The following is a 15,026-nucleotide window of genomic DNA, read 5'->3' on the forward strand; positions in this document are numbered from 1 at the left end:
CACAAGAAGGACTCACAAGAACGTCTCACAAGAAGGACTCACAAGAACGTCTCACAAGAACGACTCACAAGAACGTCTCACAAGAAGGACTCGCAAGAACGTCTCACAAGAAGGACTCACAAGAACGTCTCACAAGAAGGACTCACAAGAACGTCTCACAAGAAGGACTCACAAGAACGTCTCACAAGAACGACTCACAAGAACGTCTCACAAGAACGACTCACAAGAACGTCTCACAAGAACGTCTCACAAGAACGACTCACAAGAACGTCTCACAAGAACGACTCACAAGAACGACTCACAAGAACGTCTCACAAGAACGACTCACAAGAACGTCTTGGGGTCTCAGCATACTCCGTGTTCCCATGATCTAGAACCTATAGTGTGCAGGGCGTCAGCGGCTCATTCACTTGAGTTCCGCCCGTCCGGTACAACGTGCTGGTCCTTCGAGCCGGATCTGGGGACTCCTCACCGAAGCTGAAGCATCATCCGTCATCGTGCAAGTTATCGCAGTGCTCCGTCGCGCAAGTGCTCCGTCGCGCAGTACTCTATCGCGCAGTGTTTTCCGTCGCGCTCGCAAACGCATTCGCCGTCGCGTTTCGCATCCGTATCGACTGTCGCGCTCGCAACTGCGCTGACGTCACATATCCCGTCACGTCGTGAGTGTTTTGTGCATCCGCCTTCGTGAGTCTTCGTGAGTGTTCGTGCATCAGCCTCTGACATCCGCCTTCGAGTGTTATCGTGAGTGTTCGAGAACCTTCGTGCATCCGCCTTCGAGTATTATCGTACTACATCGCGCAGTGCTCTCCGTCGCGCAGTGTTCTCCGTCACATAGCGCTCTCCGCTGCGCTCTCCGCCGCCTCCGTTGGCGTCCGCATTGACTGTCGTGCTCGCTACTGCGCTGACATCTATCGCGCCGTAAGTCACGTCGTGAGTGTTCGTGCATCCGCCTTCGAGTATTATCGTAAGTCTTCGTGAGTGTTCGTGCATCATCCTCCGACATCCGCCTTCGTGTGTCGTCGTTCGTCTCCGAGAATCTTCGTGCTTCCGCCTTCGAGTGTCGTCGTTCGTCTCCGAGAATCTTCGTGCTTCCGCCTTCGAGTGTCGTCGTTCGTCTCCGAGAATCTTCGTGCATCCGCCTTCGAGTATTATCGTTTCGTCTTGGTGAGTTTTACCAATTATCGTAGGTTTTTACTAAGATGCCTATCACAAGATCAAGAGGTCGATCCGAGGGATTGAGATATGAAGCCGACCCTTCATCTAGTCACACAGAGGTGACACACCCGCCTACGAATACACAAGAGGATTCCGAAATAGAAAAGAACTTAATAGTACCAAGTGACGAAAAGGAAGACTCAAGAATTATTTCAATTAACAAGGAGGAACAATTTGAAGGCACACAAATAAAGTCGACAACTTCGAAACGTGCAAACTCGAAGAAGTCTACGAAATCCAGACGTAGAGCAAGAAATGCTCGTGAAGAAATACTTCGCATCAAGCTTGAACTCGCGCAAATAGCTCTGGAAGATGCTGAATCAGATAGTTCAGAATCCCAGGAAGATAATATATCGAAAACCGACTACGTTAGCTCCTGGATTGAAGATAATGCACAAATCGTACAAAAATCACTTACACCATGTGCAGATGTTCCGAGGCAACCACATCCAGTGCCGTCATGCTATAGAATGCCTCAACATCCGAATATCGGCAACAATTCCGAAAATCAACAAGCAATACAGAGAGATTCAACAAAGGAAATAGAGGAGCTAAAAAAGGAAATAGAAAATTTGAAGAAAAGATGCGAAAAAGCCGAAACCGCTCCTACATCGTTGTGTATGAAAACAGAGGTACCTAAACCTACAATGTTACCTCCATCATCGTCATACAATTTTCCCGTCGCGTCCAAAGTCATCATGGATCTTCCTACATATAGTGGAGTGTTAAATGAATGGCTATCATACAGGGCCATATATGAAAACACTAAGGGATACTTCAATGAAGTTGAAAATACAGCCAGAATTCGAAGAAGCCTAACTGGAAAAGCATTGGAAGTCGTCGACACACAACTCATAGCTCATTCAAAACCGGATGCCATCATAGAAGAGCTTGAAATGAATTTCGGTCGTCCAGATGCAATCGCATATAGTGAATATGACAAGCTTCGATCTCTACCTCGTTGTGCTGACAATCCAAAGGAGATACATGCATTCGCCAGTAAGGTAAGAAGCAGTGTCAATCTGTTTCGCGCCCTCGATTTACACAACTTTATCACTGCGCCAGATATAACGAGGGCCCTTCGTGAAAAGCTACCATCGTCGTTATGTACCAGGTGGTACGAGGAACAAGCATCTATATTCAAACCAGACCTGACGCACTTCAGCGAGTTTCTCACCAAACAAGCAGCATGTCGCACACCTTATTCAACAGAGATCCCGCACTCAGAGCCTACTCGTCGTGTGATACATAGAACGCACAATACTACCGAAGAAAGGAAAACTAATAGATTTCATGGAATGGTGAAAAGTACGTGCAAAATTTGTAACAAAGAAGGTCATCACAGTATTAGCTGCAAGAAATTTCAAGATGCCAACTCAGATAAAAGATGGGAACTCGCCAAAGAACACCGACTGTGCTTCAGATGCCTGCGGTTCCGACAATCAGGACATTCCTGTAAACCACAGAAGTGCAATATTAAGGGATGCATCGGTACTCATCATCGATTACTACACTATGATAAAAAGGAGAAATCAGAAATTCGAAATCAACAAGAAGAAAAGGAAACCGTGGCCAACGCATGGGTACCGTCAAAGGCGCATGCTTATCTTAAAATCATACCAGTCAGAGTTCATGGACCGGCGGGAGAAACCTCCGCATACGCTCTATTAGACGACGGATCAACTGTATCTCTCATAGATGAAGCTTTGGCAAAGGAAGTCGGTGCTGAGGGACGGCTGGATCCTTTAAAGATGGAAGCAATCGGGGATATAGTTATTGAAACGCCGGGATCAAGGCGTGTTACCGTGACACTTGCTAATTCACAGAAAAAGAAGATTAGCTTTACAGCTCGTACCGTTCCGCATCTTAATCTTTCCCCGCAAACAATTCGTGAAGAAGACTTAGCTGCCTGCGATCATCTAATAGATTTGAAGAACCAGCTCACCTACGACTCAGCCACGCCTAAAATTCTAATTGGTCAAGACAATTGGAATTTACTACTCGCCGAAGATGTCCGTATAGGACCGAAGAACCAACCAATCGCTTCACTCACGTCGCTCGGGTGGGTGCTACATGGTGCGCACAATAGGACATTGGGTCAGAAAATCCATTTCGTCAATCAAGTTACTGCTATTGAAGATAGAATGGATGAACAACTGAGAGATTACTTTGCCTTGGAATCTCTTATCATTAATCCGCGTCGGCCAGACTCTGATCCAGAAATAAAGGCTGAAAACATTTTGAAGAAACACACACACCGTTTACAAGATGGGCATGTTGAAACCACACTTTTATGGAAATCAGAGAACAGCATCATGGTTAATAATTATGAGTCGGCGCTGAAGAGGCTCATATCAATAGAGAGAAAAATTGATCGTGATCCTGAACTGAAAAGGAGATACACCGAACAAATGGAATCACTCGTCCAGAAGGGCTACGCTGAGGTGGCACCTAAAAGTATCTCTCCAGGCAGAACATGGTACCTGCCACACTTCGACGTGCAAAACCCGGCTAAACCAGAGAAGCTTCGCATTGTTCACGACGCCGCTGCTAAAACCAAAGGTATGTCACTAAACGATTTCCTCTTGACTGGACCAGACCTTCTTCAATCGCTTCCTGGAGTCATGATGAGATTTCGCCGTCATGCTTTCGCTGTATCAGCCGACATAGCCGAAATGTTTATGCAAGTCAAAGTAAGACCTCAAGATAGGGATGCCCTTCGCTACCTGTGGAGAGGACACCGGCGGGAGGGAACTCCTGAAGAATATCGCATGACGTCGCTTATATTTGGAGCTGCGAGTTCACCATGCACCGCGATATTCGCTAAAGATTGGAACGCAAAAAGGTACATCGACACGCATCCAGAAGCAGTGGAAGCTATCATCCACAACCACTATATGGATGACTACCTAGACAGTTTCCGAAGTATAGAAGAAGCTATAGAAACTTCCAAAAAGGTCCAACATATCCACGGAGAAGCTTGTTTCAAACTCTGCAAGTGGGTTTCAAATATCCCGAAAATAATAAATGAACTTGAAAAACAATCAAATATGACAGAAACTATTAACCTGGGTACCAAAGAAGAAAAGATTTTGGGTTTAATGTGGAGACCGTCAACCGATGAATTACGATTCAATTTAAAACTAGCAAGATTACCGCCCAGTTTATTAAAGAAAACAGCTCCTACGAAGAGAGAAGCTCTGAAGATAGTTATGTCACTCTATGACCCACTTGGTTTCGCTTCACCCGTTACTATTCGTGCTAAACAAATTCTTCAAGAATCTTGGCGAAGAATTATAGATTGGGATCAACATCTGGATGAAGATCTTTCCAAGCAGTGGGCAGAATGGATGCTACACCTTCAGAAATTGAAAAATGTGAGCTTACCTCGATGCTACTCTGGTTATAGTGATGCCACATCTGTACAACTACATATATTCAGCGACGCCAGTGAAACAGCCTACGCAGCAGCTGCCTACTGGAGGGTGGTTGCTCCGGATGGAAAAGTCCAAGTCAACATGATCATGGCTAAAGCGAAAGTAGCCCCGCTCAAGGTTATGTCAATTCCTCGTTTAGAACTACAAGCAGCCGTCATGGGAGTTCGCATAGCAGAAGCTGTCATAAAAGAACATCGTATTGCGCCGGAATGCAAAATCTTTTGGACAGACAGTAAGACAGTTCTGACGTGGATAAGAAATGGAGCCAGGTCTTATAAGCCATTTGTCGCACATAGACTAGCAGCCATTGAAGAATATACCAAAGTTGAAGAATGGCGTTGGGTACCTTCTAAGCTCAATGTCGCCGATATAGCCACCAGAGAAGTACCATCTGATTTTGGAGCTGATCATGAATGGTATCACGGGCCTGCCTTCTTGAAAGAAAATCCGAGTACCTGGCCTATCGAAAAACCGGTCGTGTCAAATAATACTGGTGAAGAACATACTTTTACCGTTAAAGAACTCCAGCTGAAGACAAAATTACGTGAAGCAATTCCTGATCCACAACGCTTCTCAAAATGGGAGCGACTACTTCGTGCCACAGCTAGAGTCTTGCAATTTTTAGATATTTGCAGAAATAAAAAAGAGAAGATCTTTTATAAGCGAACACGTAGAAATATGGAATCAGATCCTACGTGGAACAAACGAAGAGAAACATTGCAAAAGAAATCTACTACTCTACATAGCAAGAAATCTATGGATTCCAACAATTTTCTGATATTGGATTCGAAGTACATTACAAAAGCAGAAAATCTTCTCATCCGAACATCTCAAGAAGAATCTTTCAATGAAGATATCACAGACTTAAGATACAACAGGACTATTGCCAAACAAAGTCGCCTTCATTCATTACCCGTAGAACTCCGAGATGACATTGTCGTTCTTCGCAGCCGTATAGCCGCCGCCGAGGGAATAAAAGACGAAACAAAGAAACCACAAGTCTTAGATGGAGATAACTACATCACACAGTTATATATTGATTGGACCCACCGTTGTCTTCACCACAGCAGCACCGAAATAATAGTAAATGAAGTACGTCAACATTTTTGGGTAATTCGTCTTCGTCCCACCGTGAAAAGGATAGTTCATCAGTGCCTCAAGTGTCGTATTCGCAAGGCACAACCCCCACAGCCTTCTACGGGTGATCATCCTAAATCCCGTCTCGCTCATCATCGAAGACCATTTACATACACCGGCTTAGATTATTTTGGCCCTCTCACAGTAGTCGTCGGCAGACAACACGTGAAACGTTACGTCGCACTCTTCACGTGTCTTACCACTAGAGCAGTTCACCTGGAAATCGCCGCCAGCCTAAGCGCAGACTCTGCCATACTTGCATTGCGAAGATTCGCTGCACGTCGAGGATGTCCTTCCGAAATTTACTCAGATAATGGTACAAACATGCATGGAGCAGACAAAGAACTTCGAGAAGCATTCAAAGAAGAAGCCAGTCGTCGAGGCATCGCATGGCGTTTCATAACACCATCTGCACCATTCATGGGAGGCGCATGGGAACGTCTTGTTCGCTGCGTGAAAACAGCTCTATACACTATTCTTCGTGAGAGATACCCCCGAGAAGAAATTTTGGCTACATTACTCTGCGAAGTAGAATATACTGTGAATAGTCGTCCCCTCACACATGTTTCTGTAAACAATGACGACGAAGAATCTATAACACCCAATCACTTTTTACTTGGGGGTTCAGCTCGTCTACCTGTACCTGGCACATTTAGTGAGGACGACATCGATAGCAAAAAGCAGTGGAGACGCTCACAGATATTAGCGGACATGTTTTGGAGACGCTGGGTTCGCGAATATCTCCCTGAACTTCAACACCGGCGGGAGCCTCATGGTCGAGGCCCTACTTATGAAATAGGTGACCCGGTACTTATAGCCGACTCACAACTTCCAAGAAATACGTGGCCAAGAGGAAGCATAGAAAAAGTATATCCAGGTGCAGATGGACAAGTGCGAATAGTTGAAGTACGCACTAAGGGTGGTCTTCTGAAAAGGCCAACCAAAAAACTCGTTCCGCTTCCAAAGTAAGAAGACGTCGTCGCTCACCGCGGGAAAGATGCAGCATCACATCGAGACCTGATTCTGCACGGCGGGAGAAATGTTCGCGACAACCGACGCGCATCATCGGCTGTGAACTCGTCACAACATGTTAGAGACTGTTTAGTTTGGCAAAAAGTGACGTCATACCACTCTCGTAATTTTGAATGTTATTATTAGTGTCTTTTTTAAATTAATAGTGTTTTTTCCTTTGTAAATAAGTAATTACATTAAATAATAAATATAAATAGATTTGGGTTCCGTTTTAGATAATAATTTTCGACTTTATATCTTATTTGTATAGTTGTACTATGATTTGCCGCATTAATCGCTTTTTATATAATAGTAACTTCCGTATAGTAAATTTTATTATTAATTATTGTTTGTCATAGTTTTCTGTAACAAAATAACAGATTTGTATATTCCTAATGTGTGTAATTAATTTTAGAGAGAATTTTCATTGTAAAAACTCATGTAAAATTCGTCATCGTAACAGCATTTTTCGTAATTTAATAATAGATAATACTTAAATAGTATAATGTTTTATACATAGATAGATAGATATTTTTATGTTCTTTTAATATGTATAAATTGTAAAAACATCCGATTTTTAGTTATTAAAATATAAATGTAAATGTGTGATAATCATAGTAAAAATATTGTTGTAAATAAAGATAAAACGGCTCGGTGGCTCGCGGCTCTCGTTACCGTTTAGCTCCGCGCAACGGAGGTGCGCGTCGGGCGAGACAGAGACAGTCGGCAATCAACGGTGAGCACAACAGGAAGAAGATAGAATCGGAACAAGACACGAATAGAGCCGACAGTCACCGACCGTTATACAGTGATCAACATCTTGTTTCAATATCCTGTTTCAACATCCTGTTTCAGTATCTTGTTTCAATGTATAGCAAGAACGTCCTACAAGAACGTCTCACAAGAACGTCTCGCAAGAACGTCTCACAAGAAGGACTCACAAGAACGTCTCACAAGAAGGACTCACAAGAACGTCTCACAAGAACGACTCACAAGAACGTCTCACAAGAAGGACTCGCAAGAACGTCTCACAAGAAGGACTCACAAGAACGTCTCACAAGAAGGACTCACAAGAACGTCTCACAAGAAGGACTCACAAGAACGTCTCACAAGAACGACTCACAAGAACGTCTCACAAGAACGACTCACAAGAACGTCTCACAAGAACGTCTCACAAGAACGACTCACAAGAACGTCTCACAAGAACGACTCACAAGAACGACTCACAAGAACGTCTCACAAGAACGACTCACAAGAACGTCTTGGGGTCTCAGCATACTCCGTGTTCCCATGATCTAGAACCTATAGTGTGCAGGGCGTCAGCGGCTCATTCACTTGAGTTCCGCCCGTCCGGTACAGTAACGGTATGTTTAAAGTAATAATTGTTAGGCGTACGACTCCATTGATTTTTTTGTTTTATTTATTTAAATTATTTACATATGGAAAACAAAATTATATTGAATATTTTTTATATTTTTAACGTGTCCACACATGGAAAAGAAAAATATTTTTTTTGGAAAACATAAAAAAATTAACGTTATAAAAAATTAACGTTATAAAAATTAGCGGGATTTGAAGACGCACCTCTTGGACGTTTAAATTTTTATATTTTCTATAAAGTTAAATGATATTAAGTTTTTTTTTTCAGCTTCACGCTGTAGTAGGCAGAAGCAATTATATTATATACAGGGTAACTCAATCGATGGATCAACGGTACTCTATAGGAAGATACTGATACCTCAGTACCTTCCTATAGAGTACCGAGTACCTTTACTTTTAGTTAATTTCGTTAAAGAATCCAATTCCTTTCTATAAAAGTCACCAATTCCCTAATATTTGCTGAATCACTGATAAAGTACCCTATGAGTTACAGCCTGTATAAGTGATATATTAAATAACATTTGATCTAAAAAAATAATTAAATAAATATATAAAAAAATACCAGTTTATAATTTTTCTAAATATCTCCAGAAATCATAGATAAATAATCTTTTGCTAATATCTTTTTAATGTAAGACAAACCACTGGCATAAGCGAGCAAATCCGAAGATTCATAAAGACATACCTGGACTACCACCAAGTACCAGCGACAGTGATATTGCATGCCATCAATGCGTCGATGCCCCACATTCCAGAGCAGGCACGCTGACCACTCTGCTAGCACCTTGGTATTTGAATATGAAATATTTTTGAATTTTGAAATTATTTTATGTGTGTATGAGTTCCTCTACTCAATACGAAATGTTTCCTGAACTCGGTGAACTATGGGGAACAGAGTGCCTTAGCACTAGGTTTCCTCTAGTTACGCCTGTAGGCGTGATGCTAAAAACAAAAAAAAAATTGTCATTCATTCAGGAACGAGAATTTTCTTGCAAAATTATGCATAATGGAAATGAAAAACCATTTTTTTCCTCAGGAATCACATAATCTAAACTACCTACATACCATATTTCAACTTTAAACAGAGGAAAACATTATGTTTATATCAAAGTGAGGATGATGGGGAGAAGAAGAACAAAATGAAAATGTTTCATCCCCTAAAGTCGGAATCGAACCCGCAATCGTCGCTCTGACACTCACACGCTATCACCACTAAGCCAAAACGACCTCGCATGCATATTTCATCGGCCATTTTTAAACTATTTCTATAATGAGGGAAACCACTATGATCCTACACTTAACCCTACCGCGACAACCCTTCATATACAACTCTCGGCCCCCACGGGCGTTAATGTCACGCCTTCGCTACCTATTTAGAACAACACTGCTTACATTCATTAACAAGAGAAAATAAAAAATAAACTTTACACCGACAGTACAAGGTTCAAATTCAATTAAAAAAACATGAAAGTGCAGTAGAGTAATATTGCACACGATTTTAAAGAATATAAATCTTCAGGTGCAGTTCTGGATTCGATGCCATTTTGAGCTTTATGTCGTTGTAATAGAGTCTTAGACATATCGATGTTAATTATTAAAAAAAATTGCCTAACCGTAGGTGACAATCATGACGCCATGTTGGTTTAGTGGGGAAGTGGGGGGTCGTGGGGTGTCTTTTAAGAGGCTTATATCACTTTAATTGGCTTCGAACTAAAACTTAATATGGTGGGATCGATATCGCGTGGTTTATTCAAGAAGCCAGGGAAGTTTGGTGTTCTTTCACAGTTTAGTGACTCGGTATAATTAGTGGTTGAAATATTAGTGTCTAATTGTATATGTTTAGATTTTACTTTCCAGTTAAAGGATAATTGAAATGACAGTTGCTTTACTAATTATATGAGTTTGTTGAGAAATGTCATCTTAGTGGTAGATTAGGGTAATTTTTTTATTTAATTAATAGATACATAGTTAGATAAATATATTGTTTTTCTTGTAACTGCCAACTGGCCTTCAAACTCTACTTTTTATGTTTTCTATGACTAGTAGAACAGAAAGAAGCATGGACTTCTAAAATATTTGTATATAAAATGACCTAAATTGTTAACTTATCAAGTCGTTTTGCTCAGTTTTTCTCGAGTTTAAGAGATATTTTGAGTTAATTTTTAAGTTTAAGTTTAAGAGCGAATTAACAAACAAAAATCTGATAAGAAAAAGATTGAAATAAAAGATTTCACTTTTACCTTTTTCATATAAAATCTTATAAATATCTTTGCAAGGTTTGAAGGAGGTCTCGAGTGCTAATTTGTATCTCGAGTCCTGTACTCGAGGTAATCGTGTACAGTGAGCCTCTACATTAGTTTACCTTCAACCCCCCCTAGGCCGTAACACCTTAGATGTCCAGCTTAAATAACTTACTATTGGTTCACGAAATAACAATTATTTTTATATTTTTGTGTATATAATATAAATAAGCAGAAAGAACTGCCTGCTAGTTGTTTTTCCCTTTTACATATATCAAGAAGAAAAGAAATAGGTCTATGTAGTAGCAAATTTTTTTCTAATATCACTAAATAAGACCTTTAAAACCTTTAAAATATTTATTTTCTAATTTCACTCTGGTATCGACGTAAAAGGCGGCGTTGAGAACCGCCATCACGCAATGCCTCCAGAATTCAGCAAAAAGTGGGGAACGGAGTGTCTTCACATTAGGTTCCCTCTGCCTACACTGCTGTGTGTGAGATCACGCTGTATCCCGCACACAGCAGTGTAGGAAGAGGGAACCTAATGTGAAGACAAAAAAAAGCTGACAAAAAAAGAAACCTTTAGCCTGTGTTATATATATATTTCACACAATGATTTTATAAAATTATTATCTCATTGATTGAGACAATATCTTTATATGTCCTAGTATCTTAGAAAATGGCAATATTCTTACTAATTCTACAATTCCTCGATACGAGTTCCAATAGTTCCATACCAGGGGGTCAGTGGGTGAAGCCAGGGGGTGGACCAGGGGGTGGGTAATGGAGAGTGCTCCGGACACTTGAGGGGTGACCTGTGACCCGAGCACCGGCTTTTGACAGTCCGCAATGCTGAAGCTACGAATTTATTGGAATTGTATAGTTGCTCGTAGTTGACTGTTTGACTCGCCTTTATAACTTGAATTTTGAATGGCTGATTATTTTCCATGGTAATATAGGATTTGGTCAGAAATTTGTGTTGTATTTTGGTTAGTTCTTTTTTCATCTTCCCGCTGTATCCCGCATGTAGCAGGAAAGGTAAAAGTTTCGATGTGATCGATAGTTTCTTATTACAACAGTTTTAAACCAAAGAATTGCATTTAAATTGTAAACATGATCAGTGGGTTCGATTCTCACTCAATGAGACGATGATTTAGTTTCCTTTCCTCTGGAAGTAAAAAAATAAGGCACGGCGTCAAGCTCTGCATCTCTACACGCAAAATCTTTAAAATTGGGCTGTGTTCTCCTATACTAGAACGACCATCCTCCTCCTACTATATATACAGTATCAACCTACAAATAAAAATATTATTAATAATAAATATATACAATTGATCGATGGTTTTACCATACAAATACTCATACAAATAATTCACACAAAACCATTTGACCTGTTTAATTGCGACAGTCAAATGGTACTAGCGGGTCAATTGACTACGTTTCCTACTTAGCCGACCACCCACAGTGTACGATCATTACCTACTATAGATATTGCTGATAACGTAGGTATAGCCAATATTCATGTAGAATTGATGGAAGAAGAGAGTAGTAAGTAGAGAGAATGGTTGTAAGTAGAGAGAATTGATGTAAGTTGAGAAATATGTGAAAAAAGAAATATATATGACGATATCTGAGGTGCCTGTTAAGTTTAGGTAATGAAATATTTAATATCTTCATGTCTTCGCTCAGGTGTCGAGGAAAAGCGTGGCGGTGAGTTCCCTCACTCAACACGCAATGACTCTAGAATTAGGCGGAAAATAGGGAATGGGGAATAGGTTTCCTCTGCTTTGCTGGGTGCGGGATACAGCGTGAAGCTGTTTTTATTATGTGATGAAACTTTGAACACAGCCCAATTGGCTTCTTCTATTCCTAGGTCTATGTGCGTATCCGAAAAAACCAGCTAAGCGCGAGTCGTAATCTCCCACCGAGGCTACCATAGCAATTTCAGGATTGTAGGTCAACGAAAGTACAACTTATATTGAATGATCTACAAATATAAATTTGTATTTATTTTTGATAAAATATCGATATATTTTTAGTTTTCAAATTTATTCCTTTAATAGTATTGTAAGTTGGAACTTAATGCCAAATTTGATAACTGTAAGTCCATGGGAAGTACGCTATAGGTTTTTATTACGCGGTGAATTTCATATAAAATGTATCAAGACCTGCCTAGACTAGTCCTAGAAACTTTATTTTTTCCTGTGCTTCAAGGGACTATAAATCTGAGTATTTGAATTTAATTTCAAATTGATACCTCTACGCGATTTACACATAAATCGTCTTAATAGACTGACAACAAAGTGGTCCTATAAGGGTTTTCTTACCTTCTGTGATACGGAACCCTAAAATTGCAATTTGAATTGAACGTGCTTCTAGTAGTGGCTACAGGTAAATCTGACCACTGTACAAATAGTCAGTTATATAATGATACACCGGATGCGGGTCTAACCTGAGATTTCCTCCAACCTCAGAAGACAAGATTGGAAATGTCAATCACACCCTTCCCAACTTCCCAAAACACAATAAGTTTATCTGACAACCCTACTCAAACAACTGCTGGCTTAACAAAGAATCGTCAAAGCTCGATTATACTGTACCTATTATTATAATATAAGCTATACTTTATTTGTATATTATGTATATATAAAATTTAAATTTATATATAGAAATATATATTGAGGTCGTTGTGGCATAGGGGTACAAGCGTGTAACTGTAGACGCAATGGTAGTGGGTTCGATTCCTACTCTGGTCAATATTATCTATCTATATATATAAAAGGACTTGTCCTCACTGACTGAGGTAAGACGCACGCACAGCCGTAACCGCTGTGCGTAGAAACGTGAAATTTGGACAGATGTTTACTTTTGTAATCTGGACATCCACTAAGAAGGGATTTTGAAAAATTTTAACCCTAAAGGGGTGAAATAGGGGTTCAAAGTTTGTATGGAAAAAAAAAAAATCGGCACCGATTTTTATAAAATTTGAAAATTAGTTTTTTAAAAGTATTTAATTGAACACGTGTTTCATCGTTTTCTAGAATTCTCCCCCTAAGGGTGCAAATAAGGGGTTGAAAGCTTGTATAGGTTTTTTTTTAAATCGTCACCAATTTTTATAGAATTTGAAATTCAGACTCTTAAACGTATATAATTAAACACATGTTTCATGGTTTTCTAGAATTCACCCCCTAAAGGTGCAAATAAGGGGTTGAAAGTTTGTATGGAAAAATCTTTAAATCGCCACCGATTTTTATAAAATTTGAAATTTCGACTCTTAAAAATATTTCATTGAACACATGTTTCATGGGTTATTAGAATTCACCCTTAAATACGCAAGCGAAGCTGCGCGCGTCCGCTAGTATTTAATATTTTCGTTGTATCACGCTGGTAACGAGGCAAAGCGTTGAATTCCGCTACTCGACAGAACGGAAGTGAATTAACGGGAATAGAGTGCCTTAATACTGGGTTCCCAGGTTCCCTCAGGCAGGCAGCTACAAAAAAAAGTCATGCAGTCTACAGATTTATCCTATCTATTAAAAATTGTTATACTATACTAAATGTACAAATAGTAATTTTGTGAGCCCAAACCAATGAAAAGAAAAAAGATAAGATTATAGTAGTTAAAAAAGAAAAGAAAAAAAAATATAAACGGTTCTATGTTAACAGTTGATTTCTTAATCGGGTAATCAACAGGGCGCCCGTGATTTATAAATGAGACCCCCGCGCCAAGTCTGAGCTTCTCAAAGTTAGTCCACTTAACTAAAACTTAATAGATAATACTTATGATGGGTAATACTTACTATGGGCTATCAGCTTCACGCTGTATCCCGCACACAGCAGGGTAGGCAGAGGGAAACTAATGGTACTGGTGGGTTTAGTGTTAAGACACTCCGTTCCCCACTCTCTGCCTAATTCTGGGTATAAATGGTTATAAATATAAAATTTTGTTTTTTAATTCAGTATTTTAATAATATTATAGTTGTTATTAAACAATATTGGAGTTTTATTTAAAAGAAATATTATAATTAAATGTATAATAAGCCTAGCGTTTGTTCTATGAGGTAGAATAATTTAATTTATTAAGATAGTTTTAATATATAAACACTTTATTTTAGTTATAATATGCTTTTTTGGTTTCGGTTATGTTTGTCTTTACAAATAATATTTAAAATTGTTTCCTTTAGTATTTTTTTTACATGTAGGTACCTACTTGCAATTGAACAACATATTTCTTTTAATTCTTCCTCTGCCTAAATATAAAAAATCTATATTTACTTAATTAATTTTAAAAAATACGTAGGAGTTTGAAGGGCACAGTTCTAAACAAGATTGAAGTCCGGAGATAGCGGCATTAATTTGGGCGGTTTATTTTAAAAGTAAGTTAAAAACAAAGATTCAAACATCTTTGAAATGTGAAACAAATTCATTGGAATCCTTCTGTACGAATTTGTCACGAAATATCTACAAATCTCCAAAAAAATACCTTTTAACTTGTAAATCCCACGAAAGGGGAATTTGTTGACAAGGTCATCCTTTTTATTAAGCTGTTCTTGGATTTTATGTTTAAGTTTGGCAAATACTTTAAGGTGTTTCCTATGAAATTTAA

The 15,026-nt window shown here is 39.5% G+C and overlaps 1 protein-coding gene across 1 annotated transcript; it reads left to right on the plus strand.

Moving 5' to 3' along the window:
• Nucleotides 1-1,199: 1,199 nt before the first annotated feature.
• Nucleotides 1,200-6,758, plus strand: LOC146540620 (uncharacterized). The gene has a single exon (XM_085205318.1). It carries the CDS (start codon nt 1,200-1,202, stop codon nt 6,756-6,758), a length of 5,559 nt encoding a protein of 1,852 aa, XP_085061444.1.
• The last annotated feature ends 8,268 nt before the right edge of the window (nt 6,759-15,026 follow it).

This window comes from Heliconius melpomene, chromosome 2 (assembly GCF_056956725.1).
Source record: "Heliconius melpomene rosina isolate 202511_hmr_F chromosome 2, ASM5695672v1, whole genome shotgun sequence".
NCBI classification, from domain to species: domain Eukaryota; kingdom Metazoa; phylum Arthropoda; class Insecta; order Lepidoptera; family Nymphalidae; genus Heliconius; species Heliconius melpomene.

Coding starts and splice junctions, on each gene's coding strand:
- LOC146540620 (XM_085205318.1), top strand. CDS start 1,200: ATGCCTATCACAAGATCAAGAGGTCGATCCGAGGGATTGAGATATGAA.